This window comes from Cervus canadensis, chromosome 3 (assembly GCF_019320065.1).
Source record: "Cervus canadensis isolate Bull #8, Minnesota chromosome 3, ASM1932006v1, whole genome shotgun sequence".
In the NCBI taxonomy this organism is placed as follows: Eukaryota; Metazoa; Chordata; class Mammalia; order Artiodactyla; family Cervidae; genus Cervus; species Cervus canadensis.
Genome location: NC_057388.1, coordinates 32745123 through 32760272, shown reverse-complemented (window position 1 = coordinate 32760272; position 15150 = coordinate 32745123). Strand labels below are relative to the sequence as shown.

Genomic DNA, 15150 nt, shown 5'->3' with positions numbered 1-15150 from the left:
CTTCAATGTGATATAAAGTTTAATGAAAAAGATTTCTTGCCCTCAAGAGACTAAGTTTGGTCGAAGAGTAGGAAGCCATTGCTAGCAAGTCTGATTTTAGAATCATCAGTTCAAAATTTCCATTATGTTGATAATGTTGTGGTCAAGGCTCACTTGGACATCAGAAACAATCAGCAAAATTATTTGTTAGGAAACCATTTAGCAAGTGGACATTACCAGAGAAAATTATTTAGGAGTCTGTATTCATAAGAAATCATATTTTGGCAATAATTGCCCTTCTTCAAAAAATCATCTTCCTTTTCAGTTTGGCACAAAAAATATTTGGACTGTGTGATTGTTTATAATAAAAGTGAAGTTTATACTGTTTAAATCATATTTCTGATTCTTGAACTTCATGTGCTACTGTCTAGATTTGTTTCTTATGTCAAGTTAGATTTATTTCATTTGGCCTGTGGAAGCTGACTGTCATGTTGCCAGATATTTACTTGTACCCCTTTCTTTTGCCTTTTCCCTTTCTTTTTAAATTTTTTTCCTTTTCTTCAGTTTATTTTGCTTTTGTTCTATTTGCTTTATTTCTTCTTTTATTTCTAATTTTTAAGTGAGTCAGGAGGCTGAGACTCTGCCTGCATGTATCAAGTGGCATATAGTCCCTATGACACTTACAGTACAATTTACGTTTCACTGAATTCAGCATAGTCTTGGTTGTTGTTCTGGTTCAGTTGCTCGGTTGTGTCTGATTCTTTGTGATCCCATGGACTGCAGCACACCAGTCTTCCTACCCCTTCACCATCTCCCGGAGCTTGCTCAAACTCATGTCCATTGAGTCAATGATGCCATCTAACCATCTCATCCTCTGTTGTCCCCTTCTCCTCTTGTCTTCAATCTTTCCCAGCATCAGGGTCTTTCCTAACGAGTTGGCTCTTCGCATCAGCTGGCCAAAGTATTGGAGCTTCAGCTTCATCATCAGTCCTTCCAATGAGTATTTAGGGTTGATTTCCTTTAGGATTGACTGGTTTGATCTCCTTGCTGTCCTTGCTGTCCTCGAGTCTTCTTCTGTGCTGTAGTTCAAAGGCATCAATTCTTCAATGCTCAGCCTTTTTTTATTGTCCAGCTCTCACATCTGTAATTGACTACTGGAAGAAACATAGCTTTGCCTGTACTGACTTTGGTTGGCAAAGTAATGTCTCTGCTTTTTAATATACTGTCTAGGTTTGTCATAGCTTTTCTTTCAAGAAGCAATCTTTTAATTTCATGGCTGCAGTCACAATCTGAAGGTATTTTGGAGCCCAAGAAAATAAAGTCCGTCACTGTTTCAATTGTTTCCCCATCTATTTGCCATGAAGTGATGGGACCAGATACCATAATCTCAGTTTTTTGAATGTTGAATTTTAAGCCAGCTTTCACCTTCATCAAGAGGTTCTTTAGTTCTCTTCACTTTCTGCCATAAAGGTGGTGTCATCTGCATATCTGAGGTTATTGATATTTCTCCTGGCAATCTTGATTCCAGATTGTGCTTCATCCAGCCTGGCATTTCACATGATTTACTCTACATATAAGTTAAATAAGCAAGGTGAAAATAAACAGCCTTGACATACTCCTTTCCCAATTTGGAACAGTTCATTGTTCCATGTCTGGTTCTAACTGTTGCTTCTTGACCTTCATACAGATATCTCAGGAGGCAGGTAAGGTGGTCTGGTATTCCCATTTCTTAAAGAATTGTCCACAGTTTGTTGTGATCCACACAGTCAAAGGCTTTAGCATAGTCCATGAAGCAGAAGCATGTTTTTCTGGAAGCGTCTTGCTTTTTCTATTATCCAACAGATGTTAGCAATTTGGTCCCTGGTTCCTCCGCCTTTCCTAAATCCAGCTTGAATATCTGGGCGTTCTCAGTTCATGTACTGTTGAAGCCTAGCTTGGAGAATTTTGAGCATTACTTTGCTACCATGTGAAATGCGTGCAAATTGTGCAGTAGTTTAAACATTCTTTGGCATGTCCTTCTTTGGGACTGGAGTGAAAAGACTTTTCCAGTCCTGTGGCTGCTGCTGAGTTTTCCAAATTTGCTGGACATTGAGTGCAGCACTTTAACAGCATTATCTCTTAGGATTTGAAATAGCTCAGCTGAAATTACATCACCTCCACTAGCTTTGTTCACAGTGATGCTTCCTAAGGCCCACTTGACTTCGCACTCCAGGATGTCTGGCTCTAGGTGACTGATCACACTATCGTGGTTTTCTGGGTCATTAAGATCTTTTTTTTTTGTATAATTCTCTGTATTCTTGCCACCTTTTCTTAATATCTTCTGCTTCTGTTAGATTCATACCATTTCTGTCCTTTATTGTGCCCATCTTTGCATGAAATGTTCTTGTTAGACTACAGTATTTTGATAGAATTCTGCACTTCTTGGCAATTTAGTTATACTTCATCAAATATGGCTAGGTCTATCAAGTTTGTTACCTGAAATGCTCATGTTACTCAAGCAACATGAGCAATGTTGCAAGCCGCCAGAAATAAGATGTGCTTTCTGTAGTCTTAAGAATACAGAAACTTTTAGAAATATTTTTGAGCTTTGAAAAACCTTTTCTTAATTCCCGAGTTTCATTTCAATTTATATAATGTTTACCTGAGCACAGTATTTGTTACTGTTAAAGTTTAATTTCTTTTCCACTGTAGTTTAGGAAAAAAAAAGAAAAATCACCAAATAATGTGATAAATTATTTTCTGAACATGCCATCTCTACCTGAAAAATAATACATTTGGCATAAACAGGTCATTACATTTTATCTTGTACTTGGTCAGCTTTACCTTTCTGGATTACCTATGATTATGTGCATGTAAGAAAAACTGGAATTTTAAGAAAAGGCACTACTGACAACATTGAGAAAAAAATATATATACAGATCCTGCCATTACATGACTTTTAATAAAGGCTTCTTTGAGGGTTAGGACATACCAGTATCTCTCTATCTCCTTCATTCACAATCCTCACTAATTAGGTTGTTTAGGAGCCATCACTAAGTTGTTGGTATTTTTATTAGTTGTAGTGTCAAAACAAGCAAAAAAACAAACAAAAAACCTCTGAGGAGGAATCACATCACAGAAATTGAAATAGTAGAGAATATTTCCATTGACTTTGACTATTTGGAGTAATCTGGAGTAGGTGTGCAGAGTATTATTTCTCTGTAAATGTCTTGAGTAATATCTGTAATTAAGCATCTCCAAGTATTTTCTGTACACACAGCATTGCATAATTGCATACTCTAACTACTTCCTCATGTATAGATCAAAGTTTTTGAAAATACAATGCTTACTTTTTACTGGACTTACTTTTATCATCCTCTTTTCCCACTTTGTCCACTGGGGATACAGTCTCCAAAGTTGTTTAAAAAGAAAAAGAAAACACCTTTAGATCTTTGGATTTCATTATTTAGCCAAGGAAAACATTGAATATGAATCAAATACTCCAGTAACATTTCCATGATGTGTCATTAAACTATTTTCTTTTGAATTTCCTTTTAAAAATTGTTAAAATCTGTGAAAGACCATGGTCCCCCCAAAGTTAACAATTTGCTTTAAACTAAAATTTTGATTAATTGAATTCAAATACATTTTTTTTTCAAAATTGGTAAAGAAACTAATAATTATTCAGTTCAGTTCAGTCTCTCAGTCGTGTCTGATTCTTTGCAACCCCATGAATCGCAGCACGCCAGGCCTCCCTGTCCATCACAAACTCCCGGATTTCACTCAGACTCATGTCCATCGAGTCAGTGATGCCATCTAACCATCTCATCCTCTGTTGTCCCCTTCTCCTCCTGCCCCCAATCCCTCCCAGCATCAGGGTCTTTTCAAATGAGTCAGCTCTTAGCATCAGGTGGCCAAAGTATTGGAGTCTCAGCTTCAGCATCAGTCCTTCCAATGAACACCCAGGACTGATCTCCTTTAGGATGGACTGGTTGGATCTCCTTGCAGTCCAAGGGACTCTCAAGAGTCTTCTCCAACACCACAGTTCAAAAGCATCAGTTCTTCGGCGCTATCCAATATAATAGTGTTCATTTGTTGTGAAAGTGCCAAAAGTTATGAAGGTAAATGGTACTAAAGATTTTGATAGAAATTTCAGACTTTTATCAACATAAACATGTATAATGGGATAAACATATGGCTGAAAATAGTTTTCATACCTTATTAAAACATTTTCCATGGAAATGAATGTTTTCTACCCTTTTAAAGAATTTATTAAGATTAAAATACTACATTATAATACTTTCCTTGTACTCTGTTTTAAAATTAACTACAAGTTAAATTGGAAGCTTTTTCATTATATATATAAAACCAAAAGGATAAAAATCTTTCAGAAACTAAGCCTGTTTTCTTGTTTAATTGACATATTCAGGATTTTTTAGCAGGAACTCTTTATTTAACTAGTATATTTAGCATCTAATATGCTAAATCTATTAGTAGGCTTGAGGAAGACAAAGGTGAATAGTATAATTGGTTCTGCCTTGGAAAGTTTCACTCAAGTTTTGAGGGGAAAGTATATTATTTCAAGAATGAAATAGCAGTATTCCCTGAACAAATGTTCACAGACATGAATAATTTTCTTTCTTAGTAATCTATTCTAATCATTATGATATCACTAACACTACTGAATTGAGTTAATGCTTTAATTATACATAAGTTAAATACTTAGTATTTTAAAATATTCTGTATTTTTGTTCAGATTCACTTCTTTTCTTATATGGTACTATGTGCCTTTAACTGGTAACCATGTGTCAAACTCTGACTCTTATACTTGAGTATAAAACTAAAAATTATATAACATTTGCTCTGTACTTATCCTTAAACTGTATTTCGGTATAATGTATCAAAATTTGCTCAGCTGAATGTACCTACTAGAAAGAGTAAATGTTTAATTTAAATACCATTGTGAAAGAACAATTGCCCACTTCTGAAGGGTAAAAAGTTTCAAAAGAATAAATTGCTTAGCCTATTCTTTTGGTGTTTTTAACTTTGCCATCATTTTGCCTTTATTCTTGGCATAGAATATCATGAAGATTAAAGATGATTTTCTTTCCTTTACATTTAGCAGTTCTTTAGCTAGTTTGCTCTCTCTCTCTCCTTTGAGAACTGACCATGTTGGAACATTACATAAATTATCTTAGATTTTGTATTTCTTAACTCTAAAATTTCCATCTGGTTCTTTCTAAATGTCTTCCTTTCTTTTTGAGATTTCTTAATTTTTATTATAAGCATATTTTCCTTTGTGTCCACAAACACAAATGCTGCTTTACAATCCGTGTCTGCTGATTCTAACATCTGGGTCATCTCAATTGGTTTCTTGAATATGGGTCAAATTTTCAATCATGTCCTGGTCATTGTGAATGAGGGTATTATAGAGATTTCAGTTTTGCTTACAATATATTCCTCAAAAGATTACTGCTTTTTGTTTGTGTTAGTACACAGTTAGCCAGGTTAAACTCAAAAGCTACCTTTGCTGATGTGGGCAGCTTCAGAAAGCTGTTTCATTCTTTTAGCCTTGCCTGGGCTGTTTGGAGTTTACCATCTGCATACGTAAATCATGTGTTAGCCAGAGATGCGGACAGAATTTATATGCAGAATTTGAGGCTTTCTAAATGAGTATCTCTCCTTTCTTGTATTTCCTCTTACATTTCCACTGGCTGCAGTAGCTCCAAACTCTTTCCTGTGGTTCTTCAAAGCAGTAAAGCTCTAAATTTCCATCTGAGTTTTTGCCACTTCACATGTCACAGACTGGAGTTTAATATCAGGTAAAAACTATTTTTAAAAAGGAAACTTCATCCAATGCTGTTTCTGCTTCCAAAGAGTGATTCCTCCTCAGTATATTCTGCCTGCTTTTGGTGATTCTCCAATGCCTCTAGATAACTGTTCAATTTATTTTTCTTATACCCCAGAAACCATAATTGTCATCTATAGGGGAATTAAAAGACACTTGCTCCTTGAAAGGAAAGCTATGACAAACCTAGACAGTGTATTAAAAGGCAGAGACATCACTTTGCTGACAAAGGTCCATATAAGTCAAAGCTATGGTTATTCCAGTAGTCATGTACAGATGTGAGAGTTGGGCCATAAAGAAGGCTGAGCACTGAAGAATTGATGCTTTGAATTGTGGTGCTGGAGAAGACCCCTGAAAGTCCCTTGGACAGCAAAGATATCAAGCCAGTCAATCCTAAAGGAAATCAATCCTGAATATTCACTGGAAGGACTGATGCTGAAGCTGAAATTCCAGTACTTTGGCCAGCTGATGCGTAGAGCCTACTCATTAGAAAAGACCCCGATGTGGGAAAGATTGAAGGCAAGAGGAGAAAGGGACAATGGAGGATGAGATGGTTGGATGGCATCACTGACTCAATGAATATGAGTTTGAGCAAACTCTGGGAGATAGTGAAGGACAGGGAAGCCTGGCATTCTGCAGTACATGTGGTTGAAAAAGTAGGATACTACTTAGTGACTGAACAACAACAAACAACAAAGAGGACAGGCCCTCATGTTATTAGTAGAAGCAGAATTTTCTCCAGAAATTTTCATATCTAACTTTCTGACAAAATTATCTCTAGCAAAGAATAATTGTTTCATTAATTTTCATGATATATGTATCTCTTTTAAGAATGGTTTTATTCAAAACATCTTCCTAATTACTGCCTAGTAACTAAAGCTATCATAAAGAAGAAATATATTTTATTGATTATAATTACTGTTAAAATGTCTGCATCCTATAAGAATATGCAATTGCTATTAATATTTGCTGGATTTCATATCACTTCCACATAAAACTGTGCAGATATGACCATTTTAACACTAAAATCTAAAGTACATATCATATCAAAATATATATAATCTATCAATACATAGTTAAAAAATTATTTAGCAGATAGACTATATGTTACATTTTAACACATTTTCTTATGATTCATGCTTTTTTATTATAATAATTGGCAGCATTTTTGAATATTTTTGTAGCAACATACAATAATGAAGCCTATATCTGATATTTTGATTTGCAGAAATGATGTAAAATACATTTCCACATATTGAAGAAATTATAAACTGATGTTGTAGAAAATACACCTTTTGTATTTTTAGACTTATTAATAAAATATATACTTTAATAAAAATGAACCATAGTATACTTTTATTTACCTAACTGCCATCTTCTTAAAATATGTTATATAATGAAAATTACTGATTAAAAAGCTATTTTCTATGGTTGCTATCATGAGTATGTCTCTGTGTATGAAAGCAGAACAACAAACCTAAGATTAACAGTAAAATAGCATCTTCTACAATGACAGAAATTAACACTATGCTATAAAATCAAGGTCTCAACTCTAGGAGAAAACCACCCCCCCCAAAAAAAGATATGATTTTTATGTAGGTTATAAAATAAGGTATAAGTATCATCATATTTCCTGACTAATATAAAAACTTTCAGTTGCAAAAATTAATGACAAAGCAAAAAACTTTCTAAAATAGATTTTTTAAAATGTGTTTTAAAACTAGGCATTTGGCCACTTGTGATTATTGTCTAATTCTACAAATATGTTTTAAAGCCAAGCATGTCAAGTGAACTTAAACAGAATTACCAGAATTATGAAATCTTCTGTAGAGATAACCATCCCTGGATCTCTGGAGATTTTCTCGTATTAAGTCCTGTATGGTAGCCAAAGAAAGTCGAAAGAGTCTCTATTTAGATTTCCTTCATTTGGTCTTCTCACCACAATTTTAACATTAGAAGGATATTAACTCTGGATGCCACAGAGCCAATGTATTTAACTTATTTATTTACATTTTCCAGTTGTGTGGAAGAGGAGGAGATTGAACTATTGATGTGTTTTTGGAAGAATGCTGCTGCTGCTGCTAAGTCGCTTCAGTCGTGCCCGACTCTGTGCGACCCCATAGACGGCAGCCCACCAGGCTCCCCCATCTCTGGGATTCTCAATAGGTGGACCTATAAAACAGGGCTTTGAGAAAGAGAAGAAATATGTGAGATTAAAGATTAAAAATAAGTAAAGAAGCATATAGATACTTCAGTAACATTGATAAAAATTAGATTTGGGTACCAAGGAATATCTTTCCTTTTCTCCTTTGCTTTTCACTTCTCTTCTTTTCACAGCTTATTTGTAAGGCCTCCTCAGACAGCCATTTTGCTTTTTTGCATTTCCTTTTCTTGGGGATAGTCTTGATTCCTGTCTCCTGTACAATGTCACAAACCTCTGTCCGTAGTTCATCAGGCACTCCGTCTATCAGATCTAGTCCCTTAAGTCTATATCTCACTTCCACTGTATAGTCATAAGGGATTTGATTTAGGTCATACCTGAATGGTCTAGTGGTTTTCCCTACTTTCTTCAATTTAAGTCTGAATTTGGCAATAAGGAGTTCTTTTTTTTTTTTTTTTTTAATTTTTTTATTAGTTGGAGGCTAATTGCTTCACAACATTTCAGTGGGTTTTGTCATACATTGATATGAATCAGCCATAGATTTACACTTATTCCCCATCCCGATCCCCCCTCCCATCTCCCTCTCCACCCGATTCCTCTGGGTCTTCCCAGTGCACCAGGCCAGAGCACTTGTCTCATGCATCCCACCTGGGCTGGTGATCTGTTTCACCATAGATAGTATACATGCTGTTCTTTTGAAACATCCCACCCTCACCTTCTCCCACAGAGTTCAAAAGTCTGTTCTGTATTTCTGTGTCTCTTTTTCTGTTTTCTTGATCTTATCCACAGTCAGCTCCTGGTCTTGTTTTTGCTGACTGTATAGAGCTTCTCCATCTTTGGCTGCAAAGAATATAATCAATCTGATTTTGATGTTGACCATCTGGTGATGTCCATGTGTAGAGTCTTCTCTTGTGTTGTTGGAAGAGGGTGTTTGCTGTGACCAGTGCGTTCTCTTGGCAGAACTCTATTAGCCTTTGCCCTGCTTCATTCTGTACTCCAAGGCCAAATTTGCCTGTTACTCCAGGTGTTTCTTGACTTCCTATTTTTGCACTCCAGTCCCCTATAATGAAAAGGACATCTCTTTTGGGTGTTAGTTCTAGAAGGTCTTGTGGGTCTTCATAGAACTGTTCAACTTCAGCTTCTTCAGAATTACTGGTCGGGGCATAGACTTGGATTACCGTGATATTGAATGGTTTGCCTTGGAAACGAACAGAGATCATTCTGTCATTTTGAGACTGCATCCAAGTACTGCATTTCGGACTTTTTTGTTGACTACTATGGCTACTCCATTTCTTCTAACGGATTCCTGCCCACAGTAGTAGATGTAATGGTCATCTGAGTTAAATTCACCCATTCCAGTCCATCTTAGTTCGCGGATTCCTAGAATATCGATGTTCATTCTGGCCATCTGCTGTCTGACCACTTCCAATTTGCCTTGATTCATGGACCTAACATTCCAGGTTCCTAGGCAATATTGCTCTTTACAGCATTGAACCTTGCTTCTATCACCAGTCCCATCCACAACTGGATGATGTTTTTCCTTTGGCTCCATCCCTTCATTCTTTCTGGAGTTATTTCTCCACTGATCTCCAGTAGCATATTGGGCACCTACCGACCTGGGGAATCCATCTTATTTAACTTACATGCAGAGTACATCATGAGAAACACTGGGCTGGAAGAAGAACAAGCTGGAATCAAGATTGCCGGGAGAAATATCAATAACCTCAGATATGCAGATGACACCACCCTTATGGCAGAAAGTGAAGAAGAACTAAAGAGCCTCTTGATGAAAGTGAAAGAGGAGAGTGAAAAAGTTGGCTTAAAGCTCAACATTCAGAAAACTAAGATCATGGCATCCAGTCCCATCACTTCATGGCAAATAGATGGGGAAACAGTGAAAACAGTGGCTGACTTGATTTTTTGGGGCTCCAAAATCACTGCAGATGGTGACTGCAGCCAGCCATGAAATGAAAAGACACTTACTCCTTGGAAGGAAAGTTATGACTAACCTGGACAGCATATTAAAAACCAGAGACACTTTGCCAACAAAGGTCCATCTAGTCAAGGCTATGGTTTTTCCAGTGGTCATGTATGGATGTGAGAGTTGGACTATAAAGAAAGCTGAGCACCGAAGAATTGATGCTTTTGAAGTGTGGTGTTGGAGAAGACTCTTGAGAGTTCCTTGGACTGCAAGGAGGTGCAACCAGTCCATCCTAAAGAAGATGAGTCCTGGGTGTTCACTGGAAGGACTGATGTTGAAGCTGAAACTCCAATACTTTGGCCCCCTGATGCGAAGAGCTGACTCATTTGAACAGCCCCTGATGCTGGGAAAGACTGAGGGCAGGAGGAGAAGGGGATGGCAGAGGATGAGATGGTTGGATGGCATCACTCAGTGGACATGGGTTTGGGTGGACTCTGGGAGTTGGTGATGGACAGGGAAGCCTGGCGTGCTACGGTTCATGGAGTCTCAAGGAGTCGGACCCCACTGAGTGACTGAACTGACTGACTGACCAAGGAATAATCAGCGTTGCGAAATAGCTAATTGGTAAATTCTAGTCTGGAGTTCCATGTTTTAGCAGACTATTTCCTTAAAAGAAATATTTGAATCCTTTTGTACTTCTAGAAAGTGAAAGTGTTAGTCACTCAGTTGTGCTCAACTCTTTGCTACCCCGTATGGACTGTGGCCCGCCTGGCTACTCTGTCCATGGAATCCTCCAAGCAAAAATACTGGAGGGGGTAACTATTCCCTTCTTCAGGGGGTCTTACCTGCTCAGGGATTGAACCCGTCTCCTGCATTGCATGTAGATTCTTTACAGTCTGAGCCACTAGATGGCACTAGTGGCAAAGAGCCTGCCTGCCAAATCAGGGCCACGGAAGAGAGGCAGGTTCCATCCCTAATTGGGAAGATTCCCCTGGAGTTTGAAATAGCTATCCACTCCAGTATTCTTGCCGAAAATTCCATGGGCAGAGGACCCTGGTGGGCTACAGTCCTTGGGGCTGCAAAGAATTGGATGCGACTGATCACAGCACAGCCGGTCTAGAATCTGAAGAGTGTTTTTCTCAGTTTGAGACAGATACATGGCTACGTGCTAGATACACACTTGATATGCCCTTGTTTTCCAGTGTAACGTTACACTTTGATTAAGAAAAATACACTTTAATCAATAAAGGTAGAGAAATGACTACTTGTTTTGATTTACATAAATATTTTTTTCTGGTAATGATTTCTCTCACACTAGGTCATAAATTCCGAAAGATGAGGCACTTTGATGTGTTCCCTACTATAAAGCCTGCATTTAAAACTGAGCTCCACCTGGAAGTCCTCAGGTGTCAGATGACAACACATTGTGTCTCACGCTGGACATATTACATATACATACATATATGTATACACACATATCAACTTTACTAACTAATTTCCAACACATTTTCCTGCTTGTCATTTCTCAAATTTGAATTCCTGTGGGAAAATTTTTACCTTAATCTTTTTTTTTTTTTTAATGCTGCAAAAAGCTTTATTGTTTCCATTTGGTCCAAGGCTTGAGAGAGGGCTCCAGGATGTTAAAAAGCTGCCTAGTAGCTGCAGAGAGGGGCTTCAGGCAGCCCTGATGTTAGGTGGGTTCTTCAAAGGCCACTGGTCTCCAGAAGCTCCTAGTCGTGCTTGAGGGTGAGCCTCTCGAAGAGATACTCGCCCAACCCAGCCTGGGGACCAGCCAGCCTGCGGAGGTTGGTCAGGTGGTCACCCATCTTCTTGATGAGTTTCACTTCCTCATCTAGGGCGTAGTTCTCCAGCAAATCACAGATGTGGGGGTCTCCGCGGGCAGAAGCCAGGCCATGCAGATCCAACAGGGCTTGATTCAGGTTCTTCTCTAGGAGAAGGGTGGCTTCCATAGCGTCCTGGGTTTCACCCCACTCATCTTGAGATGGCTGCTGCACGTCCAGGAAGAGGGCGCGGCCGCCACGCTGGTTTTGCAGTTTCAAGAGACGCTCTGCCCCGTCGCGCTTCTCCTTGGCCAATTCGCGACAAAAGTGACCCACACCCTCCAGAGCCACATCGTCGCGGTCGAAATAGAAGCCCGGAGAGAGGTAGGTGTAGGAGGCCCGCAGTTGCATGTTAACCAGGCGGTTGACGGCGGCCTCCACCTCGGTAGAATAATTCTGACGAATCTGGGAGCTCATGATTGGTCGGTAATAAGGAGTTAAAAAATGGTGGCTGGTTCCGGTGATCGCGGACAGCTGAGTGGCTGACTCCGGAGGTTGCGACTGGATAAAAGGTTGGAGGGTAGTCGGAGGCTGGAGCAAGGGGCGTCCCTGGGTCTGTTCCGTCGTCCAAGCACTGTTGAAGCAAGAGACAGATCCACGGGCAGCCGAGCGCACTTCCTACCTTAATCTTTTTACCCTCTCTACTTGGTTTAGCTGTGTCCATCACAGTCCAATTTCTAGTCTTTTCATTCAATCAGCAGATATTTATTGAATATACTTTATGTGTCACACACTGTTCTGAGTGCTTGATCACTTAGTTCCTGAAGGAAATACTGATCACTTCCTTTATACAATTTACATTCAAGCAGTGAATGGGGAGGCAGACCATTAATAGTAAATGGCAAAAAAGAGGGGGGGAGGGGGAGAAGCATTAAATAATATGGTAGCAGAAGATAGGTGTAAAGAAAAGGGGAAAAATACCAACAAAATGCCAGGGTAAGGAATATCTGGGATAGGGAAAATTGGGAGAGTTGTGAGATGCATTTTAAAGAGGGTGTTCATTAAGAAGGTGATGTTTAGGTAAAGAAAGTAAGTAATCTTCAAGAAGGTCATTCTTGAGGGAACAGCTGGTGTGGTACTATGACTTACATTTTCAGAGTGAAAAGGCCAGGAACTGGAGTAATCTGAAGGAAACGGGAACATGAGCAGGTAGCTGTATGAAAGAGGTCAGAGAGGATGTAGAGTAGTGGGTGCAAACAGGGTCTGGGCAATTACAAAGGTATGTTTTCATTCAGAATGAAAATAGAAGCCAAGGAAAAGTTCTGTTCAAATCGTCCATGTGTTTACTAGTCTCTTTCAATCTTTGCTTCTCTATTTATGATAGAGAAATGTGTACTGTAATATCCCCTTTTAACAGCAAATTTATCTGTTTTCCCTGTGGTCTTATAAGTTTTTCTTTAAATGTTTTATTAGGTGACTGCCACTTGTCTTGTCTCTCTGGTGAATTCAACATTAAAAATTATTATCTGATTTCTAATAAAGATGTTTTGTGTTCTAAAATCTATTTTGTCTGAAAGTAATATATAGCTACTACAGTTTCATTTGGCTACTGTTTTCTAGTATTCTTTTTTCATTTTATTACTTTCAACATCTCCCAGCTGTTTATGGATATATTTCTTCTTAGAAGAAACATAGCTGGATGTTGATATTTTTAGCTTGTTTGCTTGTTTTGTTTATTCATCTTACAACCCATTCTGATAATCTTTGTCTTTACACTGACACTTTTTTCTTTTTAATTATAATTATTGTGCCTTCTATATCTTCTATATTTTGATACTCTTTCATTATTACCTATTTTTTCTCTTATTTTATGAGTTGATTTAAATTTTTCCATTCTTAGCTTTATTCTATTAATTACATGTACTGGTCTGAAAACTAAAAGCATAATTTCTATGTTTAAAGTTTATTCTTGAAAATTTATTATGTATGTTAAATTAATCAATAATATTAAGTTAATTAGAAACAGTTTCCACCAGGAAACATCAAGACTCTAGGAAATTGTACTTTGATACCTTCAATGCTAATACTATCAAGTATTCTAGTTTTGTTGTTTTTACTAAAGTAAATCTAAATGAACACATTATTATTATAAAATTATTCTTGTTTCACTATAACGTTATTTTATACAGACAATATTTTTAGAATTTTGTCCACTTGTTTAACAAATACTTTACTCATCTTTTCATTTTGCAATACCGAATGAAGCACAAACTGGAATCAAGGTGCCAGGAGAAATATCAATAACCTCAGATATGCAGATGACATACCCTTATGGCAGAGAGTGAAGAGGAACTGAAGAACCTCTTGATGAAAGTGAAAGAGGAGAGTGAAAAAGTTGGCTTAAAACTTAGTATTCAGAAAACTAAGATCATGGCATCCAGTCCCATCACTTCAAGAGAAATAGATGGGGAAACAAGGGAAACAGTGACAGACTTTATTTTGGAGGGCTCCAAATCACTGCAGATGGTGACTGCAGCCATGAAATTAAGAGATGCTTGCTCCTTGGAGGAAAAGCTATGACCAACCTAGACAGCATATTAAAAAGCAGAGACATTACTAGACATTACTAGATGGACCAACAAAGGTCCATCTAGTCAAAGCTGTTATTTTTCCAGTAGTCATGTATGGATGTGAAAGTTGGACCATAAAGAAAGCTGAGCACTGAAGAACTGATGCTTTTGAACTGTGGTGTTGGAGAAGACTTTTGAGAGTCCCTTCGACTGCAAGGAGATCCAACCAGTTCATCCTAAAGGAGATCAGTCCTGAATATTCATTGGAAGGACTGATGCTGAAGCTGAAATTCCAATACTTTGGCCACCTGATGGGCAGAACCAACTCATTGGAAAAGACCCTGATGCTGAGAAACATTGAAGGTGGGAGGAGAAAGGGATGACAGAGGATGAGATGGTTGGATGGCATCACTTATGTGATGGACATGAGTTTGGGTAGGCTCTGAGAGTTGGTGATGGACAGGAAACCTGGTGTGCTGCAGTCCATGGGGTCACAAATAGTCAGACACAACTGAGCGACTAAACTGAACTGACTGATCTTTCTTGTGGTAATTTTTTTTTTCTTCTTGTAGTTTGTCCTTTGGAAATTTCTTTCATGACAGGCTTGAAGTTGTAAACTGTTTTACTTTTAAATGGTCTTTATTGCTCTCTCATTCTTAGTAGTTCAGATGGAAATATAATTCTAGTTTGTTAGTCATCAGTAATTTTTCTTATGTCAGTGGATATCTTTTTCTTATACCAGTTGGTATATGTTATACTTCCTTTAAAAAAAATATTTCTTTGACTATGCCAGGTCTTAGTTGTGGCACATGGGATCTTTAGTTTCAGTATGTAGGATCTTGTACCATGGCGGGGGATTAAATCTAGGCCCCCTGCATTGGGAACATGGCATCTTAGCCATGGGATCACAG

General features: G+C 38.0%; 1 protein-coding gene across 1 annotated transcript; it reads right to left on the bottom strand.

The window, feature by feature from the left end:
- Positions 1-11467: 11467 nt before the first annotated feature.
- On the bottom strand, positions 11468-12286 carry LOC122438238 (ferritin light chain-like). Its single transcript, XM_043462888.1, has one exon. The coding sequence runs from the start codon at positions 12144-12146 to the stop codon at positions 11619-11621; it is 528 nt and encodes a 175-aa protein (XP_043318823.1). The 5' UTR covers positions 12147-12286; the 3' UTR covers positions 11468-11618.
- Between the last annotated feature and the right edge of the window lie 2864 nt (positions 12287-15150).